The sequence below is a fragment of the Lutjanus erythropterus genome, chromosome 6, assembly GCF_056507025.1.
Source record: "Lutjanus erythropterus isolate fLutEry1 chromosome 6, fLutEry1.hap2, whole genome shotgun sequence".
Lineage (NCBI taxonomy): Eukaryota > Metazoa > Chordata > Actinopteri > Lutjaniformes > Lutjanidae > Lutjanus > Lutjanus erythropterus.
In genome coordinates this window covers 19,869,756-19,889,572 of record NC_139322.1, presented here as the reverse complement: position 1 = coordinate 19,889,572, position 19,817 = coordinate 19,869,756, and the positions used below count along the sequence as shown (strand labels likewise).

The window sequence follows — 19,817 nt, the reverse complement described above, 5'->3', positions numbered from 1 at the left end:
GTGATATTAGCATATATTCTGAGCCAGTATCCATCTTAGTTGAGCCAGGCTTTAGATATAAGTTCCTTCTGGTGTTTCACTACAACAAAGCTGTCGAGAAAAGCCTCTTTAGATGTCTCTCAGCCGTGATGGATTATGCACTCAGGGTTGGAAGAAGAGGAGCCTTCCCCCTTTTACCGTTTCACCCCTGCTGCTGCCACCATCACCGAGGCTTCACCTGAACCTTCAGAGAGGAGTCACGTCCTTGGATTTTATTTATTATTTATTTATTTTTCAATAAATTAAATATTCTTTGGAATCTCTGTTGAATTTAGACCAAGGACACAATACAATAGCCTGTTGTCTTCCCCATACAGTATGGCTTAGTTAAATGATGTTATTATTGATCATAATTCATCTTTAAACTGTATAAAAATGCTGAACTTTTAGTTTGAATAGGCTATCTGCTACTTAACGTAAATTTTTCAAGAAATATTTCCACTTTAGTATATCCGTAGTATGTTATTGTAGATTTTTTTTGCATTGTGTGTTATGTAGATAGTATATATATATATATATATTATATAGGATAGGCTAAGACTTCAGTTTAGATCAAAGACATAATACAACTACTATCTCTCCCATTATGTTTGACTGGGAAACATTAAAATGATAAAACCATGTTAAATGATGATACTGTTGATTGTAAGCCAATTTGAAACGGTATAAAATGCTAAATGTTTAGCTTGCAGACTTGATTTCATGCATATAACATAAAATATTTCTATTTTAGTGTACGTGAAGTGTATTCTGTAGTATATTCTTCATATTGTGTATTATATAGATATATCGTATTTTATATAGGGTATGCTAATGCTTTTTCTATGACTGTTGATCTATTCTAATTAATCTTTGTTTCTTGATGTGTTATTTTTTTTTATTGAACTATCTATCTGTCTGTCTGTCTGTCTGTCTGTCTGTCTGTCTGTCTGTCTGTCTGTCTCTGCAGGTTTAATACTTTCAGTCTGTCCATTAAAATGGCAGTTAAATGTCTTTTCAGTTAATCTAGAAGTGGTCTAAATGTAGGCCAAAAGAGCATTAAATATATACCAAAATATGCCTATTATTATTATTATTATTATTATTATTATTATTATTATTATTATTATTATTATTATTGAGAGCAGGCGAATTTGGCTGTAGTATCCATCAGCAGTGACTGAAATGGGGGAAAGTAATTAAATTCGTTTTGTTTTCCTTGCCTCACACCCTTGAACACACTCTCTGAATTGGAGATAGAATCTATGATATACTAGCTCAGCAAGACCATAATTTAGCTCCTCCGCGCCTCCACCACAATTCTCCGTGAACTCTGTTTGAACCGCCTCAGTGGCAATAAATCATTTTTCTCTCTCACACAAAAGCGCGCCGGTCGCTCTGGGTGTCAACCCTTTTACAATTCCTCCTTACCTTCTGCGCTCTCCTCGCCTGCTGACACAAACAACCAAGGAAATCGTCGATAAACTTTTATTTTTCATACCAATAACTTACAGAGAAAACAGGTATATAGGCTACACTGGGGGGAACGGGAAGTATCTGCTGCAACCACGCACATGTGGAGCGTAGGAGAACCTGCACCTCACAGTTCTTATATATTTTTTTATTTATCTCTTTTTTTCCCCCATAAATTATATATTCCTTACACTAAAAAACATAATTGGTTTTCAGAGCTCAAATGAATGCACGGATCAGTTAATGTATTTGCAGGGGACAGACAGAGCCGGGCAGATAAGAGGAGACTGAGGGAGCGAGCTGGGGAGAAGACGTTAATGGGCAGAGGATGCTGTCGGTTAAAACGGTGCATACAAATGGCGCTGTCTTGGCAGAGCAAGGAGAAGATTTATGGGCCCGGTGCCCTATATTGCTGTAAACAATGCAGAGTGAAATGAAAGGACTGGAGTTTGCAGACTGCACTTCATAAGTGAGGAAAAGACACACATTGTCAATTTCCCAAACAAGTCCTGACTTTTGCATAAGCATGTGCATTAACATAGAGTATTAATTTGGGCCTGTTTAATGCACAAAACACTGCAAATACTGGCCTGTCTGTGGAGACTGAAGACTAACATCAATCCTGCAGCTCTGAGCCAAGGGATACCACCTCAAACTGCAAAGTTCATAATACTATTTTGTTTTCTTTTCCTGAAATATGTTTTTAAGAATATATTAAGTCTTAAAATGAAATAATGCTGCAGCATAAAAAGTCTTTTTTTGTATTTTTCCTGTGAAATCTGATGTACAATAAGTGTTGACAGAATGCGTGTTAAAGCCCTAATTTTGTTTGTTTTTCAACTCATAAGAATTAAAATAGAGTTGCAACTACTATTTTTATTGGTGATTAATTTGTCAGTTGATTTTTAAGCTGCAATGATTAGGCATTTGATTGATTTAAAAAATCAGTTGTCACCTGTTTTGATAATTGTTAAACCCTTTTAGTCATTTTTTTTCAAACAAAAGTATCAAACATTTCCTTGTTTCAGCTTCTTAAATGTGAGGATTTGCTGCTTTTCTTTGTCGTTTATGAAAGTAAATGAAGTGTCTGAGTTTTGGACTGCTGGTTGGACAAAAGAAGCAATTTGAAGACATCGCTTTGGGCTTTAAGACACTGAGATTTTTTAAACGATTTTTGGACATTTTATCAACAGTAATTGGCAGATTAATTGATCATGAAAATGCTCATTAGTTGCAGCACTGATTATTTTCTCGATTAATTGATTAGCTGTTTGATCTATAAAATGTCAGAAATTGGTGAAAAATGTCAATCAATGTTTCCAAAATTCCAAGCTGACATCCTCAGTTGTCTTGTTTTGGCCACAAACTGAAGATATTGAGTTTACTGCCATAGAGGACTGAAGAAACCCTAAAATATTCATGTTTAAGAAACTGGAATCAGATGATTTAGCATTTTTTTTCCTTAAAAAATGACTCAAATCAATTAATCACTAATCAAATAACAATTAATTTAATAGTTGATAACTATCTATAATTGAAAATAGGCAAGAATTATAGTTATATTTATAATAATTCTTTTATGAAAAAGCCTGTCAATCAGTCTAGAGGTGATAGCAGCTTTCAACCCTGTGTTTTACATTTTGGAAGTGACCCTTTTGATTGATGAAACTCTTTGCCTTTAACATTCTGTTTCATCATATGCATCAATATGCAGTGGTGGAAAAAGTACTCTGATCTTCTTCTGGGGTCCAGGGACCAACAGGGGTCCTTGTGTGCATTGTAGGGGGTCACCAACAAAAGGAGAAACAGCACATCTTAACTTTTATCACGGATTTTGGAAGTTGGACCAACAAGGGAAGAAACTGAGTTGTCATTTTGATTCATGGTAATTTATAGCAATCCTAGTTTGATCTTTGATTGACGATGATCAAAATAGGATTCTAATTTTTTTTATTATTATTATTTCAGATTTTAAAATGTATTTATTTATTTATTTTGATTACTATATTATCTTCAAGCCAAAAAAAAATTTGTAAAAGAAATACTCAGAAGGGATTCGTTAAGACAAAGTCCTCTCAATTTGGTTAAATGTGCATCAATCCCTGTTTTAATCCATAATAATATTTTATATATTAGTTTATGTATAGTTTATATCAATAATCAGAAACTGCAGGGTAACTGATAACTTCTGCTGTCAAATAAGTGTAGTCAAGTCGAAGTGTAAAGTAGCATAAAATGGAAATGCTCCAGTAAAGTACAAGTATTTCAACATTTTACTTAAGTGGTAATTGAGTAAAAGTACTTAGTTACTTTCCACCACTGTCAGTATATAACTGGCATGTCCCAGTCCTGCAGCAGCTGTCCTCAGAGACGACTGCAGCAGAAATGCAACTGGTGGCCACACAAATACACCAGAGACTCATTTCCAGAGAACAAATCCAATAAAAAAGCACATTTTCACTTAACCTATACAAAATTGTGGATGTATAGTCTCAGAATCCCATATTCAGATCACTTTTGCTAATGAAAAGTGAATAACATAATCATAACTCAATCTAGTGACTGTCTGGGCCCCCAGTGACACCTTGAACTGAGGAGAAAATGACTGTAATTTCTAAGGTCCTCAACGATGCAGCAAATAGGCTAATGAAAAATTTCCACAGCAGCGAGCTCGGCGCTATGATGACATAAAGTATCACTGGCAAGTTTACCCAGGCCATCATCATCATCTTCAGTGTGATGCGATGCTGTTGAAGTCTACAATGTGTTGAGCCAAGCTGCTTTGTCATCCACCCTGCTTTAAAATGTTTGCCAGCCCTGCCAGTAAAAGCAGGTAAAGATTAGTATATTTTAGTGTATCGTAAATATCATTTAAGAATACAAAAGTGATGACAGGTAAACTTGTACTTTTTTGGGGTTATTTTAAGGTATATTTAAAGGTAGAATCAGAGCTGTTTGTCAGTGCACCAGACAGATGGTTGATTGTTGAGTCTCATTCTCATGATGTCAAATACCAGTGTTTTGGGTTGGTAAGGCGTCCTGAGCACCGCAGAATAATGAGAAAATGAAGATGACAGGTTCTCTGCAAACACAGCCGCCACCACACACTTTTTGTGGATCATAAGTGGTGATTGAAAGGGATTATGATTTAATGAGTCTGTACATTGTTTCAGGGTTTTGTTTTGTTTTTTGTTTTTTGTTTGTTTTGTTTTTTTGAGGAAAATGTTGCATATTATGCCACAAAAGCATACCTCAGAATAGATGTCATTAAGTTCAGATTCAATATCTTAAAAATAAATATACTGATTCTGCTGTTCTTTAAGTGGTATTTCTGTGTACTGAAAATAAGTGTACTTTATTGTAAGTGTATTAGTGTACTTTTAAAAAAAATATACCAAATTGCAAATACTTACCGAATAGTGGTAAATTAGTTTACTTTTTAAAAGTATTAATATTTTTTCAAGTTCTGTGTAATACACTATTAGCATGTTTATTTAAGCATATTTAGGTATATTTAAGCAAGTTTACAAAAAGTGCACCTCAATATAAGTTTATTTGAAGCTGCACTTCAATGTACATTGAAAAGTACTTAAATTTAATTAATTAAGCATGTATATTAGAAAATACACAGCCATATACTTTTAAGGCAAAATCTGCTACATTTTCCTAAACAACAACAACAACAAAAAGTATAACTCGAAGTCTGTGGTGTCTGTATCTGAAGATAATCTGCCCTCTGCCTGATTTTCCTTCTTATTTTCTCAATAAGGTGCTCCGGACGGTTTACCAACTCAACACATCGGTATTTGACGTCCTGGGAACCGGACTCAAGCTATCTATCTGGTGCGTTTACGAACAGCTCGGACAAATTTTTACTAATTCTACTTTTAAGTGTACTAAACATACTTCAAGTTGTTCCACTTACGCACTTAAAGTACACTAAATGTATTTACAATTGTGCTTTTCTGCTATTGAATTACAACTTAAATATATCTGGTACAAAATGAGTTCAGGATAACTAATCACTAACACACTTGAAGTAAACTGATGATTAGTCTGACTGTAAGTAAATTCAAATATGCTAAAATTTAATATACTTAGCATATTTATTTTTCAGCAGGGTTGCCAGCACTGACAGTAAATCACTTTAACATGTCTGATGGAGTTTTAAAATCTAGTTTTATGTAAATCCATTAAACTCTCAGCTCTATCACAGAGAAACAAAAAAGAAGAAAAGACATGGTGCATCTGCTCCCTTGAGTGAACGGATGGGAGAGAGATTTACGGATTTATGACACACCCACTGCTGGTCAATGCGAGAGAGAGAGAGAGCCTCTCTGTCCCTGGAAAATAGCAGCGTGACCCCTGTTTCAACTCTCAGCCTTTATGCAACTGCCATGGCTGCCGTTTAAACACACCACACCATAACAATACACCGACCCGGACCTTTCATTACAAACAGTGTGCTTTAAGAAGACACTCACCTGAGACGAGTGCAGAAAAACGTTTGTGCTTAACGATAAAAGCAGGTAATAAAACCACCGCCAGAGAGAGCAGCTGATCATTTTGGTTTCACGTTTGCTCTTGTTCAAATATTTCTATGGGTAGTGTTTGTGTAAAGTTTTTATATCTTCCAAGACAGAGGCAGAGGAACAGAGAGTGAGTCCTCGCCTGAGGTGCTCATAAATCACAGGGAGGGAGCCTGCAGCAGCGCTGCAATGTGAGCTGAAAATCATACGTGTGATTCAACAGTCTCAAGTCAGAAAAAGAAACCAGTTAGGGCTGAGTAAGTGTGGAGGAATTTAAACACAGAGCTTCAAACACATAAAATACAGCATATTCCTCCTGCAAGGTGCTGAGGTTAAGAATAACTGCAGGCTCTCAGTTATTCAGATGGAGAGCAAAGGGCTGCTTGAAGCTGGATGAATATTAAAATCAGGAGTTTATTTTAAACTTTCTCGGCTCTCATGCATTAGAAAAAAAGACAAAATGTGGAGCTATTAGTCTCGGATATTATGTTGTTTTCTATCTTATGTTGATCTTCTGACAGGTAAGACCATATAATCTTAAAATTAATAGATTTAAGAGATTATTTGCTCGCACAGATCAAGGGCGTGGGTTTCGTTTAAACATCGGAGGTGGCCTCATATTGAACGGGGGTCCTCCCACAGGAAAATTCACTTCTTTTGGTGATACTTTGCGGACAAATTTGTGCCTTTTCTGTGCCAACTTGCATTGGAAATGTCTTAATTTATGGAAAGGAAAACGCAAAATTCAGGCGCCAAGTGACAATTTAAAACAAATAAATTTAATTCAGTAAGACTGTCAGGCAAGTGGTTTGTCAAAATAAAACTCCTCTTCTACTTTGATGTTTTAATTTTCTAAATATTAATACCTATGGCTTAGATGGTATGAAATAAGTAAACGTGTGAAGTATACCATTTTCTACCCTTAAACATTATAGTGATAAATATATGTAAATATTAAGAAAAGTTTCCATTGTCTGCGCGCATTATCCCAAACTTAAATAACAAGAACGCGAGACGAGCCTGATTTATGACTGACAGGCGACACGAGCTTTTAGTTTAAATAGTTGTTTTAAATCACACATTGTGTTTATTCTTATTCTTGTATGGGCGTATTAATTAAATCCCTGGCAAAGCTAAAGTCAACTTAAAGTCAAGAGAGAAAATCTCTGCAAAGTACGTCTCTACTTTGCAACAAATCTTCGACTACAAGAGCTCAAACAAAAAGCAACATCCCATCATTGTTGAGAGTGTAACCTGAGCTGCACCTGTAGCCTCGGCCACACGAGGAGGAGGAGGAGGAGGAGGAGGAGGAGGAGGAGGCTGAGTTATCACACACACATGACAGACACTGAGATTGGTTGTTTGGCTTTCAGTGGCAGCTGTTTATCTTGGAAGGCATGCTGTCGAATATTTTTCCATCAGCGCTGAATATTTGGTCCTGTGGCCACACAAGAGAGACCAAACGTGTGGCTCAATGCAAATACGAATATTACAATAAATTCAAATCTGCTTTCAGCATGGACTCTGAGTGAGATTCACCAAACAAACAGAGGTGGAAGAAGTATTCTGATCCTTTACTTAACTAAAAGTAGAAATACCACAGTCTAAAAATATCCAGTTAGAAGTAAAAGTCTTGATTTCAAAAGGAACGAAGTATCAAAAGAATCAAGAGTAAAAGTATGAAGAGTAGAAGTACTCGTTTTGCAGTGTGATATTGTTATAGACCGTTATATTTTTCTGTTTTTATCAGTAACAAATACATGTAAGAGAATTTTGATGTTGTAGCTCGTCGACGTGGAGCCCATTTCTTGTATAGTACAGGTTAGATTAGTTAGTATGTTAGTATTAGTAGTACTGCACCGTAACTTATTAACATATTGTATAGGCTATACTTTTCATACAAATATAGGCCCATATAAAGTGACTAGTAAATATCAGTGTCAAATAAATGTAATGGAGTAAAAAGTTCAATATGCAGTGAAGTAGACGTATAAAGTAGACTACAATGAAAACACTCAAGTAAAGTACCTCAAAACTTGAGTTAATCTTATATTCCTACTTACACCACTGCACATAAATACAAGTTTAGAATCATAGCAAGGCTCGTCAGCATCGCTCACATTTTCAGCAGCTCCCCTGTTGTGTTTTTTCATTTTTATCATAATGATTTTAGGAGCATCTTAGAGAGGGAAAACTTAAATTTCTCAGCACTCTGTCTCGTCTGTGGAAAAAATCTGCATTTGGATTAAAAGCTACAGTTTTAGGGAAGAGTTTTCCTCAATCGAAAGTTTGCAAGGTTTCTGTGTCCACAGACTTTAAAAGGTCCCTGCATGTCCATCAACTAATCACAAACTGTCCCAGTACTGTCAGAAACACCTCGCTATAATTGGCAGCTTACTTTTGAAAGGAACCTGAGGCCACTTACTCTCTTAAGTCACACAAAAGTCACGTGACCGAACCAACTATTTTTACTGCCTCCTGGTTTTGGAGACTTTGGGGAGTGTAATTAATCCCCGGAAAAAAATGACGCTAATTTTAGTACATTTTCAATCTGATCAGTTACACACTTCAACAAGAGCATGTAACACAAAAATACCTACAACAAATGCACAATATTTTATTTTCCCCCAATACTGGCTCGGAAAAGCTTAAAACACACCGAATCTGATTCATGGCTGTTTTAATAATTTTAGCGCACAAAATTTGCACCAGACAAATTCTGGAATAATTTGCAAAATGGTTGGTAGATTTACTTCACTCACCGGCCCCAGAAAACATGGTAACTATTAAGAGCCACTGCGTTATCTAAGTTAAAGTTACCACAAATTGTTACCAGCTTGGTTTGGAGACGATGCTCCATAGAAGGCGCATGTTTGGACGTCCTACAGGTCTGTTGAACGCACTGTCCGGGAGTTCAACACTGTCCTGGGTCAGTCTGATTAACAAAAGGAGCAACACATTCAGTGATGCCCCGCCGCAGGCCTCTCTATAGGCACACCGCAGAAAAATCCACAAAGAAAGCCGGGGCCAGGGGGGACCAGTGTTCGGGCGCACACAGAAGGTACACGTATAGAGAGTGAGTCAGGTCACAGGGTTGGAGAGGTCGGCCATCCAGACTGAAATGAGCCTAATGGGACAGAAAATGTGTCCTCGAGGTGAACTCGGCCTTCTCCCACTTCGCCCCCAAACTTCAATAAAGTACCTTTTCAGCCCCGCGACATGGAGGCGACAGGGCCGAGAAAGGGAGTGGAGGGATGCTGCGACTGTGGCGAGCACATTAATTTCTCTAATCTGTCCAGCAACATAAAGGCTTGTGGATTCATTTTTCAGCGCCGTCTCAACACTATTCTTGTGCCTCTCCAAAAGCAAATCCAAAGGGAGGCAGATTACAACCGCTTCGGTCCAGTTAAAGTGACTTATTTTAAAGTCCAGTTTAACTCTGACATTGTGGGTAATATTTGCCTGGTACATAATATTTGGTGTAGGTTCAAAACTGTCTGTTGTCAGCGCTGTTTTCCAGAACATAACACACAAAGCTCTGTAGTGAAAGATTGATGATGGAGAATACCTCTTCCTTTTGTGCTCTCCTGCCCCCCACTACGCGAGGCATTTTATAAGGCCTATTCATGTCACAATTTCAATAATCTATCAAATTCTTGCGCGTCTTTGGGTTTAAGTCATGGTTAAACTGAGATCCTTCTGCACAGATCGGTCCCCCAGAAATGGAAAAAAAAAATGAATGCATCTTTGTTAGAAGAAAAAAATCCTAAAGACACTTCAGTTTGAGCGATATTTAGTCAAATTGTTGTATGAGTCCAGCAGATCTACAGTGGTAAACAGTCCTGCAGGCTGTTGTTGGTCCTCTTGCGGACGATGACGTTGCAGTGAGCGCCTGTTTTTGAAATTGTAGTTTTTCTGTAGGCAAAGTGCCCACAAGGAAGACAAAGAGCAGGCAAATGTGGCAAAGTGTTCATTTTGTACATGCGAGAGAAAAAAAACAAAGTGAGAACACAAGAAAATGTCAGCATTGCTCCTTTTATCTGCTGCTACAGAGCCTGATAACAAAGGTCAGCCAGTTTACCCAATCACCATCCTCAAAACGAACACCACATGACGCAGGATATTCACTCTATCTGCAATTCACGACTTTATTTTATTTTTTATTTGTATTTTTTTATTATTATTTTTTTTACATTTGAAAACTCAGTCTCATGGCGCAGAGGACTCTAGAAAAAGCAGGGCAACTACTGAGGTTACAAAATGAATATTAAGAATATTTTCACAACAATCTATAATCTCTAAACACATTGCAAAATGTCCTCTAAAATTAATCGCATGCAGCTTTTGTGTTGAAGCAGAGGGCTTCAGAGCAGAGGCAGTGCAGTGTGGAGTGGAGTGTAGAGGAGTGGAGGGCCTCAGTGGCTTCTTGTCTTTAGCGTTAATTGAATGCCCTTCAGACTGATGAGGTTGCACATAATGCATAGCGCAAACTATTTCATTTTCAGATTTTTTAGAAATAACTTCAGTCCATTATGAGCCAGACTTTAACACACACACACACACACACACACACGCACACACAAACATACACCCACGCACACACACACTGTTTGTATACATTGCTATTTTAAAAGACGCCACAGTTTGAAAACACAGTGATTCTTCATGTTTCTCCTCTTATCTTATGAAATGTTCAAATATTCACACATCTGTACACTTTTTAAGGTGATCTGATCTCCAAAAACAGCCAAAAAACAGCAGACCTCATCTTGCCTAAAAATGAAGTTCGACCAAACGTATATAAAACTAGTAGACACTCACTGTTTTATTGACCAATATGATTAGCACAAGTACACTACACTCCGTTTATTGCATTTCACAATAATCTGCTTTTTAACGGCTCTAAAACACAACATCAACACCACACAAACTAAATTGTAAATTAAAAAAAAAAATCCTGTTTCTGAAATACACGAGGTAATTCCACACATTGTTATTATCCAAAACATACAAGTTCAAGATCAATGGTGTGTTCCAGCTTCTTTTTTTCTTCTTATACCAAAAATAACTATTATTATATTGATTTCCTTCCAGTGTTGTTTGAAATAAATAGATTGTGCATTTCACCTTATTGGGCAGCAGGGCTAAAAGAATGGCCCACAATAACATTTTTGATAAAATGTATATTTTTCTACTTTTTTTTTCCTTCATTCAAAACATTTTCTTAATAAAAAACATTTTAATTGAGCTTCAAATAAATTAAACCCTGTGTCACGTAAAAATAATTCATCGGTATTCGCAGTAATCCATGCTATATAACATGCATTTTATATAACTTTGGACTTAAAGGAAACCGCACAAGATAGCTACGAAAACAAAATATATAATTGTTCTATAAATAACCAGTTCTTAAGCTCGGTTCGTGGTTTTATAACCTGGTAATATCCTCGCCATGCTGTGCTCCGGTGAGTTCGTCGGGGGCCCCAGTGTTAGTGGCCGAGGCAGCGGCTACAGCGCCGGCTGCCGAGCTTGTGTTGGACCCGGAGGAGGAGGAGGAGGATCTCACTTTGGTGTTCGGCAGCCTGTGATCCTTTTTCCATTTCATCCTGCGGTTTTGAAACCAGATTTTAATCTGTCGCTCGGAGAGAACCAGGGTGTGGGCGATTTCGATGCGCCTCCGCCGAGTTAAATATCGGTTATAGTGGAATTCCTTCTCCAATTCTAAGACTTGCTGCCGGGTGTATGCTGTCCTAGACCGCTTGGGCTCCGTCCCATTGTAAGCCGAGCTCACTGGAAAGAGGAGAAGTGGAGAGAAAGACAGAGAGAAGGGAGGAAAGGAGGGGTAAACAAGAATGGCCTCAACTGAGATATGGCTGTAAAGATTTATTGGATATGAATGTTTAGCTGTTTGAGAAATTTAAATGGGAAGTTAAGAACTTCTCAGCGTAATGAGAGGACACTCACATCCAACTATGAGCTAAATTATTAATGCAAGATTACAAAGCTCAATTTTTTTTCCTTCTTATTCATTTCTCCCCCTCTTCTCCATCGCGCAATACATAACAGCAGAAGCCACATGGTGATACGGCTGCCCTGAGTATACCTCGGCTATAAAATTTATGGTGGGTGTAATTACCAATGCCGAGTCGTAAATCCGCCTCAATTGTGCCATTTCAAAGGCTTCCCTGCTATCGGAGCAGGGGCTGGCAACGAGATGGGAGTCAGAGGGACTGATAAAGGGAGGGAAAAGAGGAGCATGAGGAGTGCAGGGAACATAAACACACAAGTTGCCTACCAGTGCTGACGTGAATTTTCTTCATCCATGGGTACACCACGGGCTGCTTGGAGGAGGCTGTGCTGTTTGGATGCTCCGGGGTGGCTTGGTTGCAGGCGGAGGTGGCGGCCGGTGGGGTGGCGGGGGACATGGACAACTGTGGGGTTTCACATGAAGCAGGCTGCCCTTTCCCTGTCAGCAGGTGCGCAGATTGGGGTATTCCATGTCCCCTTGGCGTGTCAGGTTCAGGGATGCTTGCACAGTTATACTGGCGCTCTTGGTAGCTCGCCCGCGGAGGAGGATATAACTCCTGATGGTGATGCTGGTAGCCAGTGTCCCTTGCGCGGCTGTAATATTCTGGACTATGCTCAGGGATGTAGTTATTTTGCGAATATTCCTCGCATGGAGGAAATTTCGGATCAATGTAGTTAGACTCCATCAAATACGAGCTCATGATCATTAATTTCTGGAGTGGAAAATAATTTTTCTAGCTTTGTCGTTTTTCTGCTCCATAAAGCCCTCCTACTTGCGAGCAGCCCTGTAAAGTTACTTTTACCACGTGACCCAGTGGCCCAATAGCAGAGTAAGAGGTAGTTCCCGGATAAGGAACCAGAGGTATTTAGCATACCTACAGTCGCCATTGTGGGCACAAATCTCTCTCTCTCTCCCTGTATCTCCCTGCCTCTCTCTGCCACTATCTCTCCCCCTCTCTCTCTCTCTGGTTGTGTTACCAAGGCAATTGATCTTGGGGACAAAACTAGTAGCTAGTTGCTGACCAAGGAAAAAATAAAACAGGCAAAATCCACTGGTCTCAATTATTCAAAGGGACAATAGGTGATTCGCCAAGGATAAGGTACAACAACAGCAAACCAATCATGTTGTTCGCATGCACGCTTTTATATAAAGGTTATCTGCTAATTAATGAAGGCAACAGCACTGAACACACGTTACAGCACACTTAAGAGTCAGAGCTGCATCATAACCAGTTCAGCATTAATGTTTAAAGGTATAATGTGCAACATTTTCCTAAAGAAAACAAACTAAATATGGGCTTATATATACAAAATTTGTCTCAGTCATCACTTATGACCCACTAGAAGTGTATGGTGATGTCTGTATCTGGAGGGAAGCTTCTCTCTGCCTGAGTTTCTCATTATTTTTGCTGTTTTTGATGCTTTCCCAAGTCAAAATATGTGTATTCGACTTTGTGGGAATGAGACTAAATAATCTACTGTCTAGCTGGTGTGTTTACACGACTCAGACAAATCCTACTTATTCTACCTTTAATACTGTGGTTCTAAATGTCAGAGAGGACTGGAGTGTTGAGATGCTGTGGAGGAGTGGTTGATGTTTGAAAATAGGTCCAATAATTTATAATGTTGGAGAAAAGGTGGACAGGGAGAGTGTCTGGCTGCCCAAACAAAGGCCTTCATTCAATGATGAGATATTTGTCTATTCTGAAGTGAGATCCTTTTTCTTCCAGGCTTTTCATTAAAGGGCTCTGCCCTCAGCATTTAATTAAAAATAGGTGAGGATAACATCAACAAATGGGCCTGATTGAAGTAAGACTGTCAAAATTATCAAAGTATCAATAGCTTTAAAGCAAGACCATATCTGTTAATTATAGTATCGAAAGCACCAGAGCTATTTAAATGATCAAAATGCTCATTCAAGGTCTCTGTTCAGTTCAGTCTTGTGTTCAGTGACTTTTTTTTTCCTGGACCAGGACTGTGTGCAGGGTGTTCATTTAAAATAAATGCTTGCCTAGGACTATTTTCCTTTGTGCCATGGTATCAAATTGATATTGAGTATTGTTTTTGTTTTGTTTTTCACTACTACTATTACTACTACTACTACTATTGGGTTAGGGTTACTATTGTATCTAAGTTCAACATTGTGGTATTGTGACAACACTAGACTGAAGTAAGGACTCTTAAGCTGGCAGGAATACACTGTTTAAAGCTGCTTTGAATGTCACAGCAGCAAAATTCAGCTGGAAACAAGTATAGGGTGTTGCACAATAAAGAGAAGAAGATGATTAGAATAAATAAAGGTCTTGATGGTTCTGGTCTATGGTACAAAATGTTAAAAGTATATAAAAGAGAAAAGCCAAAATGCCTTTAACCTTTATTAATAACCTCTAATTCTAAAATATACACTAGTTGTTCAACAAAAGGTTTCTGCATTCTTATTAGTAGGGCTGCAACTAACGATTATTTCTATTGTTGATTAATCAATAAGTTGTTTGGTTTTTAAAATGTCAGAAAATCATGAAAAATGTTGATCACTGCTTCCAAGAAGATATCGTCAAATGTTTTGTTTTGTCCAAAACTCTAAGGTATTCAGTTTACTGTCATAGAAGACTAATGAAACCATGAAATATTCAAATTTAAGAAGCTGGAATCAGATGATTTTAACTATTTTCTCTTTTAAAAAATGACTCAAACTGATTAATCAAAAGCTCCAAGTGTTGGCTTTGTGATTTCACCATCAAAACAGTGGTGAACAAGCAGAGAGATGTCACAGACCACAGAGCTGTGAAACGCCACAATCATGATGTCAACAGCAGTGGAGCAGCCAGCAGATCAAACTAACTCAATACTCACAGAACAGCCAACATTAAACAGCACCAGAAGCCTGACAACTGTGCACAGCAGCAGCATCATCATGATGTCACACACCAGCCTGCTAGTGGGACAAAACCAGTATGATGTCACAGATCCAGAAGAAAGGATGGTGTCACAGAGCAGAGAGTCTGAGGACATTACTAGGATCTGCTAACTTCACTGCAGACAAGTTGTATTGTGCCACAGATAAGTTCAGTTATATTTGGATATTGCAGAGCAGTGATAGTGAGAGCGTTTAGGAGCAGCTGGCCTCCCTCACATCAGATTAAAGAGCCCTCCCACATTCAGGGCAGTCCTGCCTACAGGAGTCCAGCAGGAAAAAAAAGACTACATATAAATTCTGTAATACTATTAAGGCTTTTTCTGATAGAAAATACTGCTCTTGACTGTATTATCTCCATCTCGTCATGGCTGGCTCTGCCTTTACAGCATCAAAAAGTCCTTATCTTTTACCTGCAAATGGATTTAGTTATGGTCTAAATTAAAGCATGTGACTACAATGTAAATCAACTGAATCTGTGGTGGACAAGCAGCAACCCAAAGGAAGAATGTGAAGAATGCAACGCTGCTACATATTTGTAGAAGTAAATGCAACTGATGTCTATACAAATATGACTACAATGTATTTTTTGCTTTATAGTCCCACTTATTCCAAAAATAAAAATAATAAGAAAATGACTAATATTTCAGCCTTCAAATGTTCCACACTGATCATGGCTGCAGCCCTGACCATTACTGACATTACTGGAGGTCTGCTGTTACACTGTAAACTGATCCTGCCTGCCTGTATAAACTTGTCATGTGCTGTGTGCTTCCCATTCTTATCAACAGAGTCAGCTGTGGTCAGAGACAGACACAGAGAGGGAGAGGTTAGTAGCTCAGCAGCCTCTCAGCAACATCCAGATTACACTTCTGCTTCTTCTTCTTTATTGCTATGATAGATGTGAGGTTATCAACAGCCAAAGTGTACATGACACTGGCGTTATGTATTATTATTATTATTATTATTATTATTATTATTATTATTACATACAGGGAACGTTTCTGTTCTTAGCTTGTTTTTTGTGCATGTGTTGTTTTAATCTACTTTTTTAATCTTGAATCCTGAACTAAATTGAAAATTCTAAGTACAAGAACTCTCTAATAATGATAAAAAAAAAATAAATAAATAAATAAATCGTTTAATAATAGTGATAGACTCACTCTCGAAGGAAGACTAAGCCTGAACAGAAGCAGCACACAAGTCAATCTATTGGTAAACTGCACAAGTATCTATTTTCAGAGCAATAATTACATAATATGGTTAAAAAAGCGACGTGAAATGGCATCTCTGGCTGTCCTGTTTGTTCAGAATGCGCACGACATTTCTATTACCCCTCCCGAGGATGTTAGAGGCGTTTTATAGAGCAATAAAAGCCGTAAATCAGTCACTTTTAAACGACCCCTGGTTCCTAACGTGTTTTACAGGGTCTGACACAGTAGTAGCCGCACACTGCACACATGGCTCTGCTCTCTATGGCCTACCTACACAATCTACGGCTGTCTGGACTGTGGATACACTTTGTGACAGTGTTATTGCATGTATATGTTGACGCTTTGTGTATGCAGTAGCAGGGAAAAAGCCAGAGAGACGTGAAGAGGAGCAGAGGAAGCAGAAGGATCCAGACGCTGGCTGGCGTGGTATTTCAGTTGCCCATGTATTCCTGTAGAGACGTATTTGCGACTGTTTGTACTTCACACAAATTCGGTTCTACAGGGTACATATAGACAACTAATATGTTTTTAGGTTAGAGGCTGCAAAGAAAGGTGCTCTCTCAGGCAAAGTGGAGTGGCATGCATTTGAGAGTAGAGTGTCATAACAAATATTAAGGCTGCAATAGGGGAGAAATTGTGCACAAAGCGGAGGCTGTTTCTCAGAGTTACTGGAGCCACAAACACAAACCAAATCATGACAGAAACTGCTGCTTTAAAGGCACAACACTTTCCTTTAAAAATACAATGTATAGACTAATATAAACACAATCCATCTTTATCATCGCTTATGACCCACTGGAAGTGTATAGTAGTGACTGTGCCTGCAGAGATCCTGCCCTTTGCCTGAATTTCCTTATTTTCCCATTATTTTTGCTGTGCTCGGGACGCTTTTCCAACCCAAAACGTCGGAATCTGACGCCCTGGGAATGACACTCAACAATCAACTATCTTTCTGGTGCATTTACGATAAATCCTGATTCTACCTTTTAACATCTGTTCTCCAGAAATGTAGCTGCACACACGCGCACTCTCACTGAAAACACACGCATGAACACGTCGTGCGCAAAGGACAAGAGGCTCTCTTTTCTAAACATTCAACCTCTTGCCTTTGAGGTGGCTGCTATATGAATATTCAGCCACAAACACGGCTGATACAAAGGGACGGCGTGACAGCACAGATGAAAAATAAGTTTCTATTGTTCCCAACCGTTTCTTCTGCTTGCCATTACCATACTGACCGCTCGGTAACCTTTCTTCCTGCCACTCTGGAAGCTAATGAGAAAAGCCTCGGATGAAAAATGCGATATCAGACATGTGACCTGTTTCGGGGGGTTATTAAAAACAGCAAACATGCTCAGATTGTGAATCAATGGAATTGATTACAGTGCGCCATGTGCACAGGGGGACTTCAAAGACTGTCAAAAAACATCTTCATCTACATATTTCTCCTCTGAGTATCAATGCAATGGATTTTTTATTGAAGCATTCTGAGCCAAGAAACAGTGGAAAATACTCACAAAAAATCTAACTCATGTTTATTTGGCTTTGTCATATGCTCATCTAAATACAAGCTGTTTGTTGTGCACCAAAGCAGTGTGAAGGAGCTGCACACACTCCCCTCTCTCCCCGTGTGTGCGCTCTGGCGGACGCATTTTAATATTAGTTAGACAGCCTGACCCGCGTTTCACCCCTCGCGTTTGACTGGTTCCAATAGTTCACTGCCAAGGATTATTGATGGAGAGACAGCAATGAATTCTTTCTCCCCACAAATGGCTTTCAGATCGTGCACCTAGTTCAATAACTAGTTATAATGTAGAAGTACAAAAAATGAGGCCCTCAGGCGGACTAATTTGATGTTTCATTTGTTCATTTGAGAAATTGTTAAGCTTTCTTTCTTTCTCCCTCTCACTCTCTCCTTGCAAAATAACACAAGTACAAGCGTGTTCACACATGTACATATGTAAACAAAATAAATCTGTTCACAACTATGTGGTGGAGGTTGTTCCTCTGGTTTTAATTTGGTGGCTCAGGAGCAGCAGCAGCACCTGACCTGGATGCAGACAGTGCAGCAATATTCCGCTCCCTCCCTGATGAAAATGGTTACGATGCGCGTTTAATCAAACCCTTAACCTAATAGCCCTTACATGTTTACTCTCCCCAGGTGTAATAACGTTAAGCCGGATCGTCCAGTTAAAATAAAAAGTTTTAATGAAGTGTAGACAGACTGGAGACTAGTTGGATATGAAGACCGCGTAAAAGCAGCAGCAGCCAGAGGAGCAGAGGTGGTTTTAGATACTAGATGCCCCAAAGAAACCATTGGATGGTTTGCAGTTCATTATTACAGCAATGCTGTGGTTCATTAGACTCGTGCTGCAGAGGTAAATCCAGCTCACCTGCGCAACAAGAGTGCAACTTTAACTACACCCAAATAGTTTGCATTTGGACAGAAATTCGAGCTTTATGCATTTAATGTAAGAAAAGAAAAGAAAAGAAAAGAAAAGAAAAGAAAAGAAAAGAAAAGAAAAGAAAAGAAAAGAAAAGAGTGATTGCTAAACCGCAGCCCTGCTTATATAAACACCAGAATCCCTTCTAACAAATTCGTTAAGACTTCAGGCATCAGTAGCCTTGATGTCAGCAGAGCCAGCTGTTTGCCTACAGCCAAATAACAAGCTCCATGAGGTGTCACATCTCCTGACTAAAGCCAGGTGGATGATAGGCGTGGGGCGATGGATAAACACTTACTCATAAATCCAAGGTCCCACTCATTTTGACTCGATGAACTGTCTGAAAAATAGAAGGGAAACGAAAATTAGATCAAGAAGAGTCATTTAAGCAATAGTAAGTAAATAAATAAAATAAATCCTTTATCTAAACTGTAAAATTTTAATGCTTGACAGGAAGACCAAGAGACTCCAACTCGTTAAGGCATCAGTGTCACCATCAATGACTGGCTTGTATTTACTGTGTTTATTATATTGATTCTATTCATTATCTCACACTGATACATTTTTATATATTGTATTGTTTTATATAGTTTTATATGTGTTTTTTTGTTCTTTTGTTTCGTTTCGTTTTGTTTTGTTTGTCCTACCTACCTGCCCAGGGACAACAGATGGACAACAGATAAGTGTTGCGCAGTTAGTTTTAATTGTACACTGTCACCATAAAAATTAAAAATACATACTAAAAAAAAGTCATTGCTTATCATTACAGAACACAGGGTTGCACAGCGGAATGAGAACTGCAGATCCTTCATTCTACAGCATATATACAGATAATTAATTAAATTCAGAGTACAATACAATAAAATATAAAACAAACATAAAATAAAACTATATATAGTTATTTATAGTTATTAAATAATAGTTTTAGATCAACAAATTATGACTAAATTAATTGTGCAAGTATTTGTAAAGAATTGTTAAGAAATAAAGGCACACAACGTTGAAATGAACGATTTATTGTGTGCACCATATTCCACTTTTGCTTAATTTAAAATTGGCACTGTAGTATAAAAATAATACTAATAAATAAAAATGAATCAAATTAAAGTATGGGCAACAAATGATATAAATTAATCGAACAGTTAACTTATTTTTCTACTCCTTTCTGTGGTCTTCAAATGCAGAAACGAACCGTTCT

General features: G+C 38.2%; 1 protein-coding gene across 1 annotated transcript; it reads right to left on the bottom strand.

The window, feature by feature from the left end:
- Positions 1-10,821: 10,821 nt before the first annotated feature.
- hoxc4a (homeobox C4a) lies at positions 10,822-14,382 on the bottom strand. The gene is made up of 2 exons (XM_084721060.1): positions 12,316-14,382; positions 10,822-11,810 (listed from the first exon to the last, which is right to left on the bottom strand). Exons 1-2 carry the CDS (start codon positions 12,752-12,754, stop codon positions 11,449-11,451), a joined length of 801 nt encoding a protein of 266 aa, XP_084577186.1. The 5' UTR covers positions 12,755-14,382; the 3' UTR covers positions 10,822-11,448.
- Positions 14,383-19,817: the final 5,435 nt, after the last annotated feature.